The 20513-nt window shown below is 33.9% G+C and overlaps 1 protein-coding gene across 5 annotated transcripts in view; it reads left to right on the plus strand.

The window, feature by feature from the left end:
• AKAP9 (A-kinase anchoring protein 9) overlaps positions 1-20513 on the plus strand; it is a 141718-nt gene that overhangs the window by 88907 nt on the left and 32298 nt on the right. For 3 of the 5 annotated variants that reach the window (XM_045564660.1, XM_045564661.1, XM_045564662.1), the window contains 6 exons: positions 8649-8811; positions 9737-9949; positions 12378-12610; positions 13541-13660; positions 17032-17208; positions 17768-17872. In XM_045564660.1, the coding sequence (XP_045420616.1) occupies positions 8649-8811; positions 9737-9949; positions 12378-12610; positions 13541-13660; positions 17032-17208; positions 17768-17872 (1011 nt within the window). Of the gene's footprint in view, positions 1-5179; positions 5537-8648; positions 8812-9736; positions 9950-12377; positions 12611-13540; positions 13661-17031; positions 17209-17767; positions 17873-20513 lie in introns of those variants that run through there. The other 2 variants (XM_045564665.1, XM_045564664.1) reach the window with 2 other exon arrangements.

The following is a 20513-nucleotide window of genomic DNA, read 5'->3' on the forward strand; positions in this document are numbered from 1 at the left end:
GTAGAGATGGGATCTCGCTCTTGCTCAGGCTGGTCTCGAACTCCTGAGCTCCAGCGATCTGCCCATCTCGGCCTCCCAGAGTGCTAGGATTACAGGCGTGAGCCACCGCGCCCGGCCCTTAATACAATCTTTATTCAATAGTCTCTTTGTGGTTCTGCAGAAAAGTTATCTGTGAGTGTATGATTTCACAGATTCTTAACTCTTAAATCAGGTAGAAATAGAAATAATTGTGTTTTATGAGAACAGTCTTTCAGCAATTAAAGTTTTCCAGAATCTAGAGATATCATTTGAAGCCATAGAAGATGGCTTTAAATAAAGAATATTATTTATCAAGAGATTCCTTCAGGCTTTGGAAGAAATTAATGAATTACTAATTTATTCCCACAGAATGATTTTCACTATAGGAAGCTCTCATGAGTTTACTAATTCTCATTTTTGAGAATTATAGAATCAAAGCTACATGTGTCTATATTTTCTCAGAGGAGTCTGAATATGAAACAGTAGTTTAAGTGAAGATTGTGTTTTGTCATTGTTGTGTTTTAAACATAACTGTGATCAAAGTGCTGAAACACATTTTGCCGTCAGGTATTATTGTCCTCCAGTGAGCTTAGCATTGGTCAGGGTTCTGTCAGGGTAATATATGCAGGATTTAGTCCCTCTGTTAAATGACATAGAGAAATAAGTAAACAAAGTCCAAAAGAGAGCAACAGAAGTGTTTTATAATTTGAGGGAAATAATTTATGGGGAAAAATGGTTAAATGGTTTGACATGTGGTTAAAGTAAAGCTCTTTGGTATGGGACACATAACTCTGTACTGCAAATTAGTAGCCTTCAAATATACATTAAAATCTTGATTATCTGAAACCTGGGGATAAATGAGTTAGTCTGGATAATTAGAAGTGTGTTATTCTAAAAACTGAAGTCATTTTATTTTAATTGTTTTTTTTTAATATTTGACATTTGTACCTTCTTTTTTTTTATTTCAGCTTATTGTGGGGGTACAAAAATTTAGGTTATGTATATTGCCCTTGCCCCCCCATTCCCCGAGTCAGAGCTTCAAGCGTGTCCATTCCCCAGACAGTGCGCATCGCACTCGTTATGTAGGTATGCACCCATCCCCTCCCCACCACCACATCTGTCCGACCCCAATTGGTGTTATTCCCAAATGTGCTCTTAGGTGATGATCAGGGAAACCAATTTGCTGGTGAGTACATGTGGTGCTTTTTAATTGCTTTTGATCACAAAAAGTTTTATGTGTTTTTTAAAATAAAAGGAAAAAAACAAAATAGAGTATAATTTGAGTTACAGACAGTCCCTGAATTATGGACAACCCGCCTTACAGTGTTCCATGAACAGGCTGCCAAGGCTCCCCGTAAGGATAATTTATAATTAAATTAATAATTCGAGAACTAGTTTCTGCCATGCATGTAGACAAACCTGCATGGCATAAGTGGTTCATCAGCACAGCATCTTTATGCTAGTGGCTAGTTTCATTATTTATACAGTTGCTTATATACAGCATCACTTTCATCTTAACTTCTTTATTCAATTTTGTGAGTCTGTGTTTACCTTATGATCATGCCTCCAACGTGAAAATCCCACTGTAAGTCCAGGTGATCTGCCCCAAAGAGAAAGGTAATTACAGTAGAAACAAAAGTAGAAATAATTAAGCATTTGGGAAAAGGCCAGATGCCATAATTCATTGGGAAAGCATTAGGTTTCAGTTGCTTGACTACTGGAACAGTTATAAAGGATAAAGTGAAAATGATGGAACATGTGAAAGGCAGTGCTCCAATAAAAGCATCAGCTATTACTAATGTAATTACTAGTGTAGTGGATTACTTGTTGAAATGTAATGGCTATTATTGATTTGGTTAGAAGATCAAAATAAGCATAACATTCCTATGAGCCTAGCATTGATGCAACATTAGGTGAGTGTTGGCCGGGCGCAGTGGCTCACGCCTGTAATCCTAGCACTCTGGGAGGCCGAGGCAGGTGGATCGTTGAACTCAGGAGTTCGAGACCAGCAAGAGGAAGACCCCATCTCTACTAAAAATAGAAAGAAATTAGCCAAACAACTAAAATATATACAAAAAATTAGCCGGGCATGGTGGCACATGCCTGTAGTTCCAGCTACTCAGGAGGCTGAGGTGGAAGGATCACCTGAGCCCAGGAGTCTGAGGTTGCTGTGAGCTAGGCTGACGCCAGGGCACTCTAGCGTGGGCAACAGAGTGAGACTCTGTCTCAAAAAAAAAAAAAAAAAAGAGGCCGGGCGCTGTGGCTCACGCCTGTAATCCTAGCACTCTGGGAGGCTGAGGCGGGTGGATCGCTCGAGGTCAGGAGTTCGAGACCAGCCTGAGCGAGACCCCGTCTCTACTTAAAAAAAAAAAAAAAATAGAAAGAAATTATCTGGCCAACTAAAATATATATAGAAAAAATTAGCCGGGCATGGTGGCACATGCCTGTAGTCCCAGCTACCCGGGAGGCTGAGGCAGGAGGATCGCTTAAGCCCAGGAGTGTGAGGTTGCTGTGAGCTAGGCTGACGCCACAGCACTCACTCTAGCCCAGGCAACAAAGCGAGACTCTGTCTCAAAAAAAAAAAAAAAGTTAAAAAAAAAAATTAGGTGAGTGTTAACCTTTAATATTCTTTTTTGAAATTTCGCCTATCTAAACTTTTTGTATGAGTTTGTTTTTATGTTCTGTTTGTTTGAATTAAAAGAAAGAACACAATAGTTTCTGTAACTTATTATTACCATAAGGGGTAGTATTATTGTTACAGTATTACACTATATTATTATAACACATGAACCATTATGGTATTGTTATTATAATTATTATTATTACCGTGGTGTACGCGCTGTTCATCAGGGATCCAAGTTACATACAAATCTGATTTAAAGGTGTTCTCAGGAACATATCTCATTGGTAACCCAGGGACTGCCTATATTCTAATTTGGAGTCACCTTCCTAAATTTTGATTAATATATCATCATTAATATACTGATGCTGTCAGGGCTGTATGCCACTATCCTGAATCATCTTTGTCTACTGCTTTTTTGAGTCTTTTTTCCCCTAATTTTACTGCATTTTGTTTGTGGTTGGTTTCTTACCTTGACCTAATTTCCTAGTTATAGGGATTACTCCTTATGGGGTTTTGTTTTACACAGATGGAAGCAAGTTTTACGTGCTTCCAAAAATCAATGAAAACAATCGACTGTAATTTGAATTATTTTAATTCAGGGTCATATTTCTAACTATCAATTCATATACTGTACCTACCACCAGCTATACTATTGTTATGAGGGCTGTTTGACCCATTCTGAATCATCTTAATCGATTACTTTTTTAAATCCTCTTTTTCCTCAGTTTTTCTCTCTTTTCTTTGTAGTTAGTTCTTACCTTAACCTAACTGTTACTACTTATAAAGGGATATTTCTTACAGGGTTTTATTTTTGCTTCAAATAAGAGAAATTAGACACCAGATTATCAAAACAAACTGTAATTTTCAGAGGGAGCAGGGAAAGAGTATTTTAAGAGGTATTTGATATGCTAAGCACAGGTCCTACCAGTTCCAAAAGCTGAGCAGCTAGGATATTGATAATTTTGTGTCTGCTAAAACCCCATTAAAGTCACATTTAGCTGCAGCAGTTATATGGTTAGGTCTCTATCTTGTGTTAAAGACATCTTCACGGACTAACTGGAGGGTCACATAAGAAACCCTCATACACAAAAATTTTTAATTGGCTAGTCCAGAACTGTAAGAGGCAGCTAGCTGCTCCTCCCCAGCCACAGCCATCTCCCTGTAGATTCTGGGGTTTCTGTAGAAAATGTCATTTTCCCTGCCCTAATTATTAGCCTACCATGCAGGTTTTAAGTACGGGCTTCTCTAAACAACTTTATGCAGTGAGAGTGGCTATAAAATGGATTTTTGTTGATATTACCTGCTTGCTTTAAGATGGATTTTTTGTTTGGATAAAGACTTTTTGAGTTTAGAATGTTTAGTTACTGGATAGAAAAAAAGACACCAAAATGGAAGCTTTTTTCTTTATTTAAAACAACATTCATTATTGAGAATCTTTTAATATTAAGAAATAAGTTGTTTATCTTTTTAGGTTCTGAGTGGCTTATTTATTCACTATTTCCAAGTATCTGGAGCTACCAGAAGGCTAACAATTATATACAACTTGGGCTTTTAAAGTTTAGTCAGGGTTCCTAAGATACCTTAAGTGGCATAATTTTCAACAATTATATATGGTGCAGCTTTAAAAAGAAATGTAATGTTTTTTCTTAACACACACTCTGTAAACAATATGAAAATAGATTATAACTGAACTGTCTATATTTAGTTTTGGTGGCTGCTCAAAAGATGAGTAGTATTTCTAAGAAAATATCAAAAGGAAGTTTTAGTTTGTCAAAAATAATTATTATTTGCTATACTTGAATAACTGATTAGTAATGTGGCCTCAAACATGCTTGATTTCACATTTTTAAATTAAAGCAGTTTTTTTAAGGGGTGGAAAAACACCAGCTTATCTTAAAAACATTATAAACTTGTCTAATTGCCTTTTCAAAGCTCTGACGTGGCACTTGGATCCTGTTAGACAGGCTTTTTTGTGAGCTTATTAATTCACATTCCACCTGTCAGTGTACCTATAGGTAAAGACATTAAACCACACCCTCTGTTCTGACCTTTTCCTCGGGGGACACTGACTAGAATCCTTTGGCTCAGCATGAGAGGCTATTTGAATAGCTCTGCTCAGAAGAGCTTTTCCTCTTCAACGGAGATGTAGCAAGAACAAGGGGAATAATGTTGCAGCTACGTTTCTCAAGACTGCTACTATGGAGATTTAAAACTTGACCTTCCCTGTCAGGTTCAGGTTGGAAGGCTTACTACCACAGACATTTGATACTGAAAGCAGTTGTATTGCTCAACTAATTAGATATTTATACTTTAATTCTTCCATTTTTCATGGATTTAATTGTTCTAGTTAAAAAGGTGTTTTGTTTGCTTTCTTTTATTTCTTTTGTTGTTTTTTGGTTTTCGTTTTGTTTTGGGGTTTTTTGGATAAAGATTGATAGAGATCTAGTTTTTTTAGATTTATGGATTTTTTCTGGACTTTCCCACCTCTTTTATTGTTCAGTTGTATGAATTTTATAATGTTTATTTGATACAGTGCTAAAAAAGGTTTTCATACTGCTATGGTATATCTTGATAAACTGAAAAGAACTTTTTAATGTAGTGGAAAACTGATAAAGCAAATGAGGAAGCTTGGCAGCTACATCTTCTAGAATGGATTCTTATAGAAGCTATTTGGCAACTGTCAAGCTCAGTGGCTCATGGTTGGAAGAACAAGATGAAGACATTTATGAGGTTGAATCTCGTGTGCCTTTACCACATCCTTTTCCTCTGTGTGAACATTTGGATGAAAATAACTCAGTAATTATTAATACTTCTATTTTTCATTTTATTCATAAAAGAAATGGGCATATATTAAAGCTTATTTCTAAAATTTCGCTGCCTAGCCCTCCTTATTCAGTAAGTATAAAAAATACTCACTTAGTTTAAAGCTATGTATAATAAGAAGTAAAATTTTAAGTGCCTTTATTAAGGCTAAATGGTATAGAACCTTGTTTTGTTGTTGTTTGGTGTGTTATTACTCATTCATCCTGGATGTATTAAAGGGCTAAATTTGGTCTAAGAGCCCCAACTTGGCTACGTGTTTAATTAGAGAAAGCAGAATGAGATATTACATTATCCAAGGTTGGGCAAGCTATTTAAAAAGATCCTGCTTGTCCTTAAAATTCTTGCTTTTGTATGTTTATGATGCCAATCCTGAGTAAAAAAAGGAGCGATTTATATGTGAGAGAATAGACATTGTGATATCTAAAACAGCTAAGTAAATTGTCACTGAGCCAATTAGGAAGTGTTTACAATCATATGGCACTGTGACTGTAGTTCCAGACAAGGAAAAAAGGAAACCTGGATTCTAATTTTAATATTCTTGTTAACCTAAGGAACTTATTTTCTGTTTTTAATATGCCTACTAATCTTGTTTAGAAATATCCTCTTCTGTAAAATATATTTTATAAATATTGTCAAGGAGTGTGTAGCATAAAGACGGCTGCTTTATTTAGTATTTCAAATTAATTTGATACTTAAATATGTTGTGTATGATTCACTACAAGTTACCCAGTATGACTACAAGTTATTCGGCACTTTTTATGACTTTCATGGCTTTGTACTATACTAGTTAATATTTAACAAGCCAGATGGTTTTCAGAATAGTTTTAACTCTCCTGCAACTTTTATATTAGTGACAGAGTATTTCCTGATGCTTTACACATACTTTTAATGTAATGATAAGTTTCTTAAATACTTTGAAAATATTGAATATGAAATTGCTATAGAATTCATATTGTTATGGATATTTGGAATAAATCTTACCCTAACTGAATAGAAGAGATTTTTTAATTTAGATGAGTGTTTGAAGGGGGTCTCTTATCCCAATATTTATGGATCCCATCTGCTATAATAAATGAAATTTGCTAGATTTACTACTGTATTTGATTGTTCCTACCTTTTTGTTTTATAAAACTGAAGTTATTTCTTGTGGGTATTATGGCAAATATTTAAACGCACTACAAGACTAGTTAAATCTTGTCAAGACATAGAGCATAGAAGCAAAACTTATTTAATTTACTTACCCAAAGCAAGTATTTATTTTGTTGTAAATACTTTGTTGTATTCCTATAATAAATTTGAAAGGGAAAAAAAATTCATATCCTTTTAGTTATATGTATTTACTAGGCAATCATTATGTAATGTGTAGGAAAAAATTACATATGTGTTTATAAAAGCAATTGATATATTTTTAAAATATGGGTTGTGACTTTAAATTCGGGAGAATAGTATATAAATTAGTTCATACTTTATGTTTCTTTATAATAAAAATTAACCTATATTAGATATTCACATTTAAAGGAAAAATACTCTTTTGCCAATTAAAAGTAAAAATATTTATAAATTTATGCTTAATTTTCTATTGAGTCTTATACATGTATTCATATTTTCAAATAATAAGTTGTAAATTATATTTAAAACACCCTATAAAACAAGAATAATTGGAAAGATACTTTGGAAATTGATTTAGAGTGACCATAAAAAGCTTTAGTATCTCTAAAATCCATTTGCTGTGGTAAATACCACTCAGATGTGAACAGCTGAAGTCTTTAGTTTAAAAATAAAATATTCTTAATTAGTAATGTACTTGTGTAATACATTACTGATGTCTTACTATAAATTAGAAACCACTACATTTGATAATATTTTAAACTTGAAACATAGTAGTAATATCTTACACACAAAGTACTTTATATATAAATTTCCAAATTCTCATGCTCAACATTGCTGTGAGCCTGTTATTAATACATATGGTCATTTCTTTTTAAAATTTTTAGATTAAGTACTAGAAGCATTTGAGTTCCATTTTATCCCATATAATTGTTTCAATAAAAACAATAAGCAGGCACTGCTAGACAGAAGCCCAGAAAACTAAGGTAGGGACAGTGATTTTCTGTAATTTTTTACAATTGATCCAGTAACAGTGATCCAGTTATCTGCTAATTGAGAGATTTAGCCTTGAGTGTGTACTGCTATTTTAAAAATCATTTAACATTTAAGAATGTGTAGTCAGTATGTGCCAGTGACAGGGTTTTTTGTTTGTTTGTGACAAGGTCTCACTCTGTCACACAGGGTAGAGTGCAGTGGTGTCATCATAGCACACTGCAACCTCCAACTCCTGGGCTCAACCAATCCTCCTGCCTCAGCCTCCCAAATAGCAGGGACTACAGCACATGCCACCACGCCCAGCTAATTTTTGTATGTTGTTTTTGAGACATGTCTCCTGCTTGCTCAGGCTGGTCTCAAGCTCCTGGCCTCAAGCAATCCTCCTGCCTTGGTCTCCCAAAGTGCTAGGATTACAGACGTGAGCCACCACGCCCAGCCCAGTGATAGTATTTTCTTAAGTAGGCTGTGTTTATGGTTAATGCCTCTGTATTCTAAGGTTTTAAAAGTAAGCTGAATATTCATAGAGTTTTTGTATGTTTCACAAGTGGACAGTAATAGAAAACTTTTAGTTAAAACACATGGACTACGAATATAATTTCATTTTATTGTTACACTATGATTTTGTTAATTGATGCCACGTATTATTAGCCCCCCACAGTGTACAGCAGATACTATAAGAGTCACGATGAATAAATATTAAACATAAAAGAAAGTTTATCATAGACTACAGTTACATAAAATTCTTTAGCAAATACAATAAAAGCCCGTACTTTGTTAACTTTATATCTTCCTTTGTATGGTAGAATACATATCCATTGATTTAAAGTGGTTTATTTCCAAAAGAAGCATATTCTTTTGTTCAACAAAACTAAAATACATGTCTTATGGAAAGTTGTACACAGCTAATCTACTTGTGACTTATCCTACCTGCTAATGTTAGCATGCACTGGAAATATTTAAATGACTATAATTCAAAAACATATCTTTATTTAAAATCCTCCCCCTTTTTAAGCTTTAATAGGGAATGACACTGATATTCCCAACACTTAATATTCCATGTATTCTTTCCCTCCTTGTTTAGCTTGAACATGCAAAAGTTACACAGACAGAGTTGATGCGTGAGTCATTTAGACAGAAACAAGAAACGACAGAGTACCTTAAGTGCCAAGAAGAACTGCGGGAGCGCCTTCATGAAGAGTCCAGGGCCAGAGAGCAGCTGGCTGTGGAGCTCAGTAAGGCTGAGGGTGAGCACCTTTGTATCGGCAACTGAGGGTGGAGTAATTTCAGTGTTAAGATTATGATTTTGATGCACATCCAGGTTTGAACGCTGCCAATCTCCTCTAATTTAGAGTTACCATTGAAAAGTAGTTGTGCTTTGTCTTCAGAATTCCTCCAAGCAATTTTTAAAACTTTATATAGGTATGTATATATGAGGGCTATCTGGAAAGTATGCAGCCATGTAGCTGTTCTCATTATATTAACAATGGCCAGATACTCCGGACAGCCCTTTTATTTTATATGTACACACATACACACACAATAAGAATTTACAGCATTACAGAAAATATTAAAAATTTTAGGAAATACAGAAATGGATGGTGGTAAGTTAGTTGTTACCATAATCCCACAATCCTAAAACAATTCTTGTACTTTAAAGATGAGGAAACCGAAGCTAAAAGATGTTACTAAATTATTTAAGGGCACCATTAAATGGTGATTTCAGGCTTTAAAGCTCTAACGCCCTGTGCTCTCTTCCTCCCTGCTGTTGTATATATTGGCCTTCTAGAATTACTTAAAATACCAACCTCTCTAACATATTTAAAATGTGATTTAGTTCACAAGCATCTAATTTATATTAAGCTTTTTAGGAACCTACGTGTTAGTTTAATAAAGTGAGTTATACCTATGTGCTGTGATACTTCAGCAAAGTGCTAGAAAGTTGAGAGAGATTTCATATTTATGTGCAATGGTAAACAAGAAAAAGGCTGCGTTGAACATACCATATTAAATATTAATAGTTGCTGCTACCAATAGCAAATTCATTGAAGACTTTAATAGGTTGGAATGATTTAACGTTTTGCTAACAATAGACATTTTATTTATATTAAAACCTAATGGTTAAATTTGAAATGATTAATAATTCTATTCTCTGTCAATTTCATTTTATAGGTGTCATTGATGGCTATGCAGATGAAAAAACTCTTTTTGAAAGGCAAATCCAGGAAAAAACTGATATAATAGATCGTCTTGAGCAGGAGTTGTTATGTGCCAGTAATAGATTGCAAGAATTGGAAGCAGAGCAGCAGCAGATCCAAGAAGAAAGAGAATTATTGTCCAGACAAAAGGAGGCTATGAAAGCAGAGGCAGGTCCAGTTGAACAACGTATGTATTTCCAGAATTTTTGTGAAACATTTGGGCAATTTTATTTATACTCTTTAAAAGTTCAAGAGAGCTGTATTTCTTCTGTCACTGCCATTATTCGTGTATTTTATAAAGAGATTTGAAAAGCTGTAAGATAATCTACCTTATAGGTAAATGTCTTATTAACCAACCATGTAGAATCAGGATTTTGTTTTTCCTTTGGCAGATGTTAATGGGAAAACAGAGGTCTTCATTTATCCTCAAAAGGAAAGCCACAATAATGATGCAGAATATTTTTTAAATTATGTAAGGTTTATTTTAATAGCAGAGGGGCAGCAAAAATATTTACTTGGATTAAATAACTAAGAACACTGATCTAGTAGTGAGCAGTGGAGGGGATTTCAGCTTGCAAGCAGAATAAAAAGAATAGATTAAAAAGGTCAGGGGCTGCTAGAAGCAGGCTGACATCCAGTTTAAGTAGGAGTTCAAAGAATTTTTAAATTTACAAGTAACCTTTAATTTTTCTTTAAATGAGAAATCAAGTAACAACTTGGCATTAAAGTTTGTTTAACAGTAAATGTCAGTCTTTGTAATGATGGAACTTTAAATCCTGTTTATCATGTCCTCTCGCTTTTATGTTGCACATGCAGTTGGAATTATTGATATAAATGTGGTTTTACTGATTTTATCAGTTTAGAAATGCAACATACATTTTTGTAATACAGAGACGGTTTTTTCTGGTTACTCAAATTTAGCCTAATGTAAGTTTAGGGTTGGAATTTTTAATGTGGAAAGAATACATGTCATACATGTAAAATATTCAAGAAATGTTAGAACTTCTCCAAGTGTTACCAGTGATAATAATCAGTGACTTCAATTTTTGCTTTTAATATGTATGTGTGTATGTGTGTGTATGTTCTCCTATTTTAGGAAATAGAAGACGTAAATTTTTGTTGTATCTTTTTTTTTTTTTCCTATTCTACTAGGACTAGTAGATGCTGCAGTTGATGCAGCACCTGGAGCAGGTGTGTGTATACAGTTGCATGACCAGTCTTTGGGTGGTAGACTTACAACTCCAAAATGTGGGTGACCCTTGGATTTTCAACCACTAACATGCTCTAATTTTGCATTTTTGCTGTTGTGTTTCATACTTACAGTGTTTCTCTTTAACAACAAAAGGCCTTCTCTTACAATAAAAGTACATATTTTATGTGAAATTAACAACTAAAATTCATAGTGACCATCATCTTATTGTGTCTATTTTTTCACAGAACTTAAAAGCATTTTGATTTTTTTTGAAAAGTTGGTTTTTTAAAAAACTTTTTCTTTAGAAAATGTGTTAAACTCTTCCAATCTATGAATTTTCAAAATGTTGGTTCTAAGTCACAAAGTATGTAAGATGATGGTAGCAAAAGGATTAGTGAAATTTAGTAAGAGGCATTCTGGTTGATTTACCTTTATATTAACATCTAATATCAGTATTGTTTTAAAAGGAATTCTGTTTTCTATAGATCCTAGTCCTGAGTACAGAGTTGGCACAGCAGTTAGTATAAAGACTGTAGGGACATGTTTTTTTCCATTTTCCTCATTAGAGGATTGTTTTATTTTTGCTATATATATTTCATTAATAATAATAATAGCTAATACATAATACTTACCATACCCCGGGCCCTGTTGTTTACATATATTAACTTTTTCAATCCCAGAGTAACTCTGAGAGATTAGCGATATATTATTCCCAGTTTACGTATAAGGAAACTGAAGGATATCACATTGAGTGCCACATTCCAGACAAGGTGTAGAGGTATGATTTGAACCCACAGTGTGCTCTTAAGCACTACACCACTATCCACACTGCGTTTTATACATGTCAGTTTTCCCTTGATGCACATACATGTGAGCATGAAAAGCAACTCAGGAATATGGATCTAATAAGGAGTAAGACAGGAAATTTTGATTATAGTTATATTTGTTTTTCTGTAACTCTTAAGTTGCTTTGGTTAAAGATTTACAATGTTTGATCTTCCTGTTTATTGTGTGTGCATATAAAATTAACTTTATGGGTTTGGAATGATTGATTTATGCCTGAGGTGAAGAAAATGGTGAGTTTTTTTCTATGCTTGAATTTAATTAAACTTTGTTTCCTGATGTGAAAATAGACTTTTTGTGGATTTGCTATGTTGTTTTCACAAAAATATTATTTTAGTGACAAGACATATTCTCTTGTTAATTCTGTATGATTTTGTTTATAATAGTTTGCTTACTTATGTAGGAATACATTAAGATATTTTGATATTTTCATAAGAGAGTATTTACTTTTCATGTGTATTTAAAATAATTCTCAGTCTTATTTCATGAAGGTAAAATTTTAGCATAGTTATGGGTGATTTCATTATCATAACATCACTAATTGTGATTTAACTCAGTATACTTTTTCATTTATAAACAGAATTACTACAGGAGACAGAAAAACTAATGAAGGAAAAACTAGAAGTACAGTGTCAAGCTGAAAAAATACGTGATGACCTTCAAAAACAAGTGAAAGCTTTAGAAATAGATGTTGAGGAACAAGTCAGTAGGTTTATAGAGCTTGAACAAGAAAAAAATGCTGAACTAATGGATTTAAGACAGCAAAACCAAGCACTGGAAAAGCAGTTAGAAAAAATGAGAAAATTTTTAGATGTAAGTATTTTTAACTTGAATATTGATTTTTCTCAGTGTATTCGCTCTATTATTCTAGGCTGTGAATTTTAAATTATCAAAAGACTCTTTAATTAATGTTTCTACCTATGTGTGTATTCTACCACTTGATCAAAAAATAGTATTCCAATTTAAAATTCCAATAATTTTTATCATGCAGCAATCAGAATTAAAATCAGTACAGCCAGATTATGAACAAGCCCTACCAGTTAGCCTTTCCAAAATCAGAGTTAAGAAGCTTTTCCTAGTCTTTCATTTAACCAATAGTCAAAGCAGATGAGAATTTTAAGAGTTAATTGACCACCATTGCTTCACACTAAAAAGATACACACAGGTAAAAGTGTGGCAGTTGGAAACAGGGAACTAGAACAGTCGTCATGCTGCCATTACTGTCTTCCAAAAAGATATTAAATCTGTAATTTCACATGGATTCTTCCTTTGGGGTTTCATTTAAGACTGATATTCTCTTCGCAAATCAGAGAATCAGATTCTTACACATTTTATAATTTTAGGTATAAACGTAGATTAGGATTTTAAAAATTGGTTTACCAAACAATTTGTTTTACTTATTTTGTTTAATGACTAAATTAACAGTGGAATTCTTCCTTTATTCCTAAACCTGAAGTCATTTTAAGGTCAATATTTTTTTCACCCTTTATTTAACATTTCTTTAATAAAAAAGAAATGTATTTCAGATAGTATTTAAATACTTAAGTGTTTGTAGAAGAGCCTAAATAAGCTATATACCATACCAAGAAAAATATTATCTTTTTAAACCTTGGGATATTCCACTGTCATCAGTCATTTGTCTTCAAACAAAACTAACCTGTTACTAAAGGGGAAGTACGAGAAGTAATATCTTCACTAAATATTCTTTCTTCAGTTACTATTATTATTATTTTTAAACTTAAGGAGCAAGCCATTGATAGAGAACATGAGAGAGATGTATTCCAACAGGAAATACAGAAACTAGAACAACAACTTAAGGTTGTACCTCGATTCCAGCCTATCAGTGAACATCAAACTAGAGAGGTAAGAACCTTACTGATATTGCCCACCTTATAGAAATCTGTATCTTGAGTGTAAAATAAGATACATATCGTGAAAAACTTAAAATTGAGTTATTTTTATCATACATAAATCCTCAAAATGAGAAAATTAAATGTTACTTAAACATAAGAAAGTCATTAACCCTAAAAATTGTTTGTATTGAAATTTGGAATCATTCCCATCTGCATGTATCATCTACTACTGCCTGATTAAATAAAATTCCCTGCTTCTCTATTCCCATTCCCAAGAAGACTGATCAAAAGAATTGTTTGTATTCACTCTTTACTTTTCTGTTCTAAATCCACTCGAGTGAAGTTTCCAACCCATGTATTTTAGTGGGATTTAATACCTTTTACTCCATTTAAGCTGTTCTTTTGAAGGTTTCACAGACCTTCATGGCTATATCCAATAATCACCTTTCTGTCTTCATCCTACTCAGCCATTCAGAAGCATTTATTATAGCCTTCTTCCAGAATATTTCTTTCTCTTGGGTTCTGTGACGTACCTATTGCATTAGTCTGTCTCTTCTAAGTCTTTGTTTCTCTCCTACCTAATCGAAATAAATGATGGAGTGCCCCAAGACTTGGTCTTGGGCCTCTTTTTCCCTATTTATATTCTCTTCCCAGGCAGTCATATATACATGACTCCACATTTTTACCTCCATCCCTGACATCTCTGTTGAGCTCCAGACTTGAATGAATATTCAGCTGCCTACACTGTTTCCGCTTAGATGTCTCAAAATTAACATGTCCAAAAGAGAGCGCTTGATTCCCGATTAGCCCCTACCAAAGAAAGACAAGAATAAAACATGTTTCTTCTTCATCTCAATAAATTCTGTACCTTCTACACCTTTCTCATTGCTGAGGCCTAGAATTCATCTTCGATTCTTCTCTTTTTCTTACCCCCTGCTTCCAACCTATTGGTGGGTCAGCTTGCACTGCATCTTTCTGTTCTTCCAACCTTCATTCATCTATCTAATCCTGGTTGTTATCGTTGTTTCCCTGGATCATTATGATGACCTCCTAACTAGTCTCTCTGCTTCTTTTTCATCCCAATTGTCCATTTTCCTCATATAGAAACATAGTCATAACTCCGTATTTACCAAATGAATGCTATATGAATGAGGGAAGATTCACTGTATAAATTCCTAAAGATAGTTTGTAATGTTGATAAAGACATTGTGTTAGGGGTAAGGCAATCCCAGTTTGGAGCACAGCTCTGACATTTACTAGATATGTTACAATGGCTAAGTCACTTCATCTCGCAAATCTCTGTTTATTCATTCCTGAAATAGAGATTGGAATAACACCCACCTCATTGGAGTATTGGCCTGGCACATAGTGAACACTTAAATTTAGTATTATTTCTGAAAACAATTTTTATTTCTACTGTAATTTCTATACAGTTTACTGGGTTTCATTTCTCTGAAAAGAATTCCAAAAAAATAAAAAAATACAAACTTACTGCAATAAAATGTTATCCACTAGAGTAGTAGGAAAGTTATCAATTCCCACAAAGTTTGTAGTTATTACCCTTATTCCTAACAAACATATTTTCAGCTTTTAAAATATAGTCATTTGTTTGGTGAAACTCAAAAGAATATTTAAACTCTAGAACTTAGACTGTCATATAGTTTTCTTATATTTGAAGAGATTGTCCGGCCTCATTCATGAAACTTTAAGAAACTAGTAAAGATGTGCGTGTTTGATGTTTTTCCAGGAACATTATGATCCATTTGTTCTCTCCTTACCTTGCCAGATCTGATTCCTAGCTTCTGATTTTCTCAAGATCAACAAATTCTAACTATATATTGTGCTATTTTATTATATCTGTTTTGTTGCCTTTTCTCTTGGCCTTACTCCCAAATCTTAGTCAACCTATTATTGTTAAAAGTTTCTTCTTAATGACTTTACCACTGTCATCCTTGAAACTATAGTGTTCTTGAATTTTTTAATGTTCTGAGGAATAATTGTAATTTTTAGGTAATTTCCTCCAAGTATTTCACTGAAAAAAGGTAGAATTCCTTTATTTCTTATCGTCACATCTTTTTTTTAGTAAGCTTTCTCTCCTCACTTGATCTGTACTAATTTCATAAACTATTATTAATCTTTATATTCTTGCATCGCAGAACCATTCACTTGAGGGGACCTGCATATCAGTCTTAGGGAATATGTCTTGGAGTACTAAATTGATTTTGGGTGGCGGAAAAACCAAGAGTAGCAAGATACTTAGGGAAACTCTCAAGGTACACAGATCCTTCTCACCATCCTGCTTTCCCATCTGTATTCTGGGCTAGTAGAATATGTAGATTGAAAAAGCTTTCCAAATGACTGTTATCAAATTATCCATACAAGATTTTTTTTAGGTCATTTTATCTCATAGAAGGATAAATCGGTACTCTGCAAATTTGTCATCTTTATTAGGTCTTAGTGTGGTTATGTCATTAGATAGTTCAACATATTAAACATGCAATTTTCCCCTCTTTCTAGCTAGAGAAAGTCTTAAGAGAAAGAACTTTTTTTTTTTTTTTTTTTTTTTTTTTTTTTGAGACAAGGTCTTGTTCTGTTGTCAGTCTGGAGTGCAGTGGCCTCATCATAGCTCACAGCAGCCTCAAACTTATGGGCTCAAGGGATCCTCCCCCTTCGGCCTCCCAAAGTGCTAAGATTACAGGCATGAGCCAACGCACCTGGCCCAAGAAAGAACTTTTTTTAAGGATTGTGTGACAATAGTATTATTTCTTTTTTTACTAGCATTGCTCAGTTTTATCAACTTGGAAAATGTCACCTTTGTTGTAGACAATAGTTGCTATCCTTATAAAAAATTAAATTATGATAGCATTTAAAAATACTTTCTGGAAAAAATACCTTTTGAAATGAAGATAGATATATTTTATACAGGTTGAGTATGCCTTATTCAAAATGCTTGGGACCAGAAGTGTTTCAGGTTTCAGATTTTGTAATGTTAACATTTGCATTATACTTACCAGTTCAGTATCCCTAATCTGAAATCCAAAATGCTCCAATGAGCATTTCCTTTGAGCATCATGCCAGTACTCAGTTTCAGATTTTGAGCCAGAAATGATGGCATATGCACCTGTAACCCCAGCTACTTGGGAGACTGAGGCAGGAGGATCACTTGATCCCAGGAGTTTGAGGCTATAGTGCTCTATGACAGCAACTATGAATAGCCAAACTGTGCTCCAGCCTGGGCAACATAGCAAAACCTAGTCTCTAAAATTAAAAAGTTTCATTTTGGAGCATTTCAGATTTCAGAGATCTGAAATTAGGGATACTCAACCTATAGTTACAAGCTTGCTGAAATTTTTTTAATTATAATTTTTGCTTATATTTCAGGTTGAACAGTTAACAAATCATCTGAAAGAAAAAACAGACAAGTGCAGTGAGCTTTTGCTCTCTAAAGAGCAGCTTCAAAGGGATATACAAGAGCGGAATGAGGAAATTGAGAAACTAGAGTTCAGAGTAAGGGAACTGGAGCAAGCCTTACTTCTTAGTGCAGACACTTTTCAAAAGGTGTGACATTTTATTTGGGCTAACTTTGTTAAGTTTTTTAATGAAGATTACTCTTAAAAACATCAGTGCTTTTAAATAAAAAATTATTGACTTCTTGATATTATTACATAATATGTATATCTTTATGTCTTTGTTGACATCATAACCATTTTTCTGTTTATTTGTATTTCCAAATGTTGCTTGCGTATCTTAGTCCTGAGAAAGAAAGATTAATTACCCTTTTAACCATCACCAATAGCTAATTGAATAATGGACAGCAGTTTAGGCTGATGCTTTACCCTAAACTAAGCAGGAATGAAGTCCATCCCTGCTGTACAGTAGAAAGCAAAAATGAATAAAAGAAGAGCAGGATAAGGAAACTTGGGAAGGGGTAGGTAGAGGATTCCTGTTTTAATTTATGAAAAATGCATTCAGAACTAAGTATCTGTAATTTTTTGATTATTCACTAATGTAGATTTTCTACTTCTAAGTGGAGATACAGAATTGCTACTTCTCCCCAAAAAAGGTATAATCAAGATTTAATGTCTCAAATTTTGAGAAAATTGTTATATGTTTAAAGGTAGAGGACCAAAAACAGTTTGGAGCTGTAGAAGCTAAAGCAGAATTGTCTCTAGAAGTACAATTGCAGGCTGAGCGAGATGCCATAGACAGAAAGGAAAAAGAGGTAAGAAGTTTATTTTTAAATGACAAAATGTAGTTTGAAATATTTAAATTTAAATCAGTTACCTTGAAAATGTCATTTGAACAGAACTGAGTGTGTGATCTAAAACCAAAGTTTAGACTATTTCTCAGCTCAACACCTACATTGACCTTGAAGGCAATCAACATGTGAACAAATAAGTTGTTATGAAGAACAGTGTTTCAGGTAGAGAGAATAACCACAGTGTACAGGCCTTGAAGCAGGAAGAAGTTGAGAGGGACAGAAAGAAGGCCAATTTTAACAGGTATGAAGAGCAGGGTGAAGAAATATAGTAGTGTTAGGACAAAAGGCAATATCTTTTCCTTTTTCCTAACCATAGTGTGAAGATTGAATTATTATTGCTGCTTCCCCTGTGGATTTTGGTTTGTTGTTGTTGTTTTTTTAAGTTGTATTGCCCTGGGAGATTATAGTGCTGTTTTACAATATAATAAATATATTCTTAAAACAAGAGATTAATAGTAAAGTATTATATAAAGTTCTCCTGTGTTTCTCGACTCTCTTCTAAAAAAAGAAAGTCTACTTTTAGGACAGTGGTAATTTCAACTTCCTGATTAATTTATAACTTATTTAAGCCTTTGTCTAATAGTTTTTCCAAAACATATTATACACTGCATTGTCTAGCTATATTGTATCATTTAAAATGTTTAAAATTTTAAAAATTACATTTTTGTCTGTAATATTCTCAGGATAATTTAATATGTTTTAACAAATCTTTATTGAACTTAAACAGTATAGAATGGTTAATAAATACTTTGAAAAATATAAGAATGATTTAGGCATCAGCCAAAACTACAGCTCAGAGAACTAAGAGTTTAGAAGAGGAAAAAGGTTTCTATATAAATGATGACAGTTGAAATGATCATTTCCATGAAAAGGATCATTTTATCATTTATCACATAATACTGACTAATGTTTATCTGAGATGCTCTTGTTTATTTTCTTTCTTGGCTTTTTTGTGGAAAATGGGGAGCACTTTTGTTTATATGTAACCCCTTCTGTGTTTGAAAGAATTAACATTTAAAGATTTTCCTTAAAGTAAATTAAGAAATTATCTGTTCCTAAAAAGATAGAACTTCAAAACTGGACCCAAAAGCAATGATACTTGACTATGGATAGTTGATTAAGCTTACTAATTTTATATATTTATTATCTTTTGAATATGATATAGCACTGCTAACACCTTAATTTTTGAATTAAGTATCTAGTAACTGTCTAACTTTTATTCAGAATTATAGTAATTTAGACCTACAGAAAACCTTAGAAAACATCTGTCAACTGCCAGTTTTTACAGATAAGAAGACAGGGGATTATGTGTAGGGGTTTAAACTGACAGCCAACCCTCATCTACCAGTTTCTAGTAACAAGTACTCTGTCATAACCCATTCACTTACCTATAACTGCAGACTGTGAGGCAGGAACATGTCTTTTAATGAAAGTAACTTAAGCATTTTCTCTTGAAAACTAGGCAAATGTTTTCAGATATCTCATGGAGTATAAACATAAGATGTCTCTATCTGTCATTATATATATATGTATAGGTTTGGGGGTTTTGGGGGGGTTTTTTGTTTTTTGTTTTTTTGTTTTTGAGACAGGGTCTTACTCTGTCTCCCAGGCTAGAATGCAGGGTGGCTTTATCATAGCTCACTGCAACCTCAAGCTCCTAAACTCAAGCAGTCCTGCCTCATCCTTCTCAGTTGCTGGGACTACAGGTGCACACCACCACACCTGGCTAATTTTTCTATTTTCTGTGGAGATAGGATCTCGCTCTTGCCTGGGCTAGCCTTAAACTCCTGGCCTCAAGTGATTCTCCTGCCTTGGCTTCCTAAAGTGCTAGGATTACAGGTGTGAGCCACCACCCCCAGCCCCTATATATCATTATATTTAAGATACTTTCTACTATTCTTAAAGCCCAAATTTTTATAGAATTTTTTTTTTTTTAAAACAAGGTCTTGTTCTGTTGCCTAGGCTGGAGCACAGTGATACAATCACAGCTCACTGCTACCTTGAACTCCTGGGCCCAAACAATCCCCCTGCCTCAGCCTCCCAAGTAGCTAGGACTGCAGGTATGCTCCACCCCGCAAATTTTTTAATTTTTTGTAGAGACAGGGTCACACTATGTTACCCAGGCTTGTTGCAAACTCCTGACCTCACATGATCCTTCCACCTCAGCTTCCCAAAGTGCTAGGATTATAGGTTTGAGCCATCACACTTGGTGTTACATTTTTTTAAGTTTATTAGAATATTTAGAAATGCAGGACGATAGAGAAGAAGACTATAAAAGAAAGGAGTTTTGGGATTACAGGAGAAAGGGATAATGGGGAGAGAAATAGAAGGATTTCTTTTAGAAAAATATACCTTCAATAGGTTTTTTAGGTTTTAGCTTTATAGAGCTAATGAAATCTTACAGATAGCAATAATAATAATTTTGTTGAGGGCTATATGAGAGAGTACTAAGTACTCTCCTTACACTCTCCCTGGGGACAGGCTCTATTTTTCTCCATTTTGCAGATGTGTAAACTGAGTCTTAAGAGAAGTTAAGTAACTTGCTCATGGTCACACACTAAGTAGTTGAGCAAGAATTCCTCTCACATTTCTCTGAGTCTGA

The sequence above is a fragment of the Lemur catta genome, chromosome 11 (genome assembly GCF_020740605.2).
Source record: "Lemur catta isolate mLemCat1 chromosome 11, mLemCat1.pri, whole genome shotgun sequence".
NCBI lineage: Eukaryota > Metazoa > Chordata > Mammalia > Primates > Lemuridae > Lemur > Lemur catta.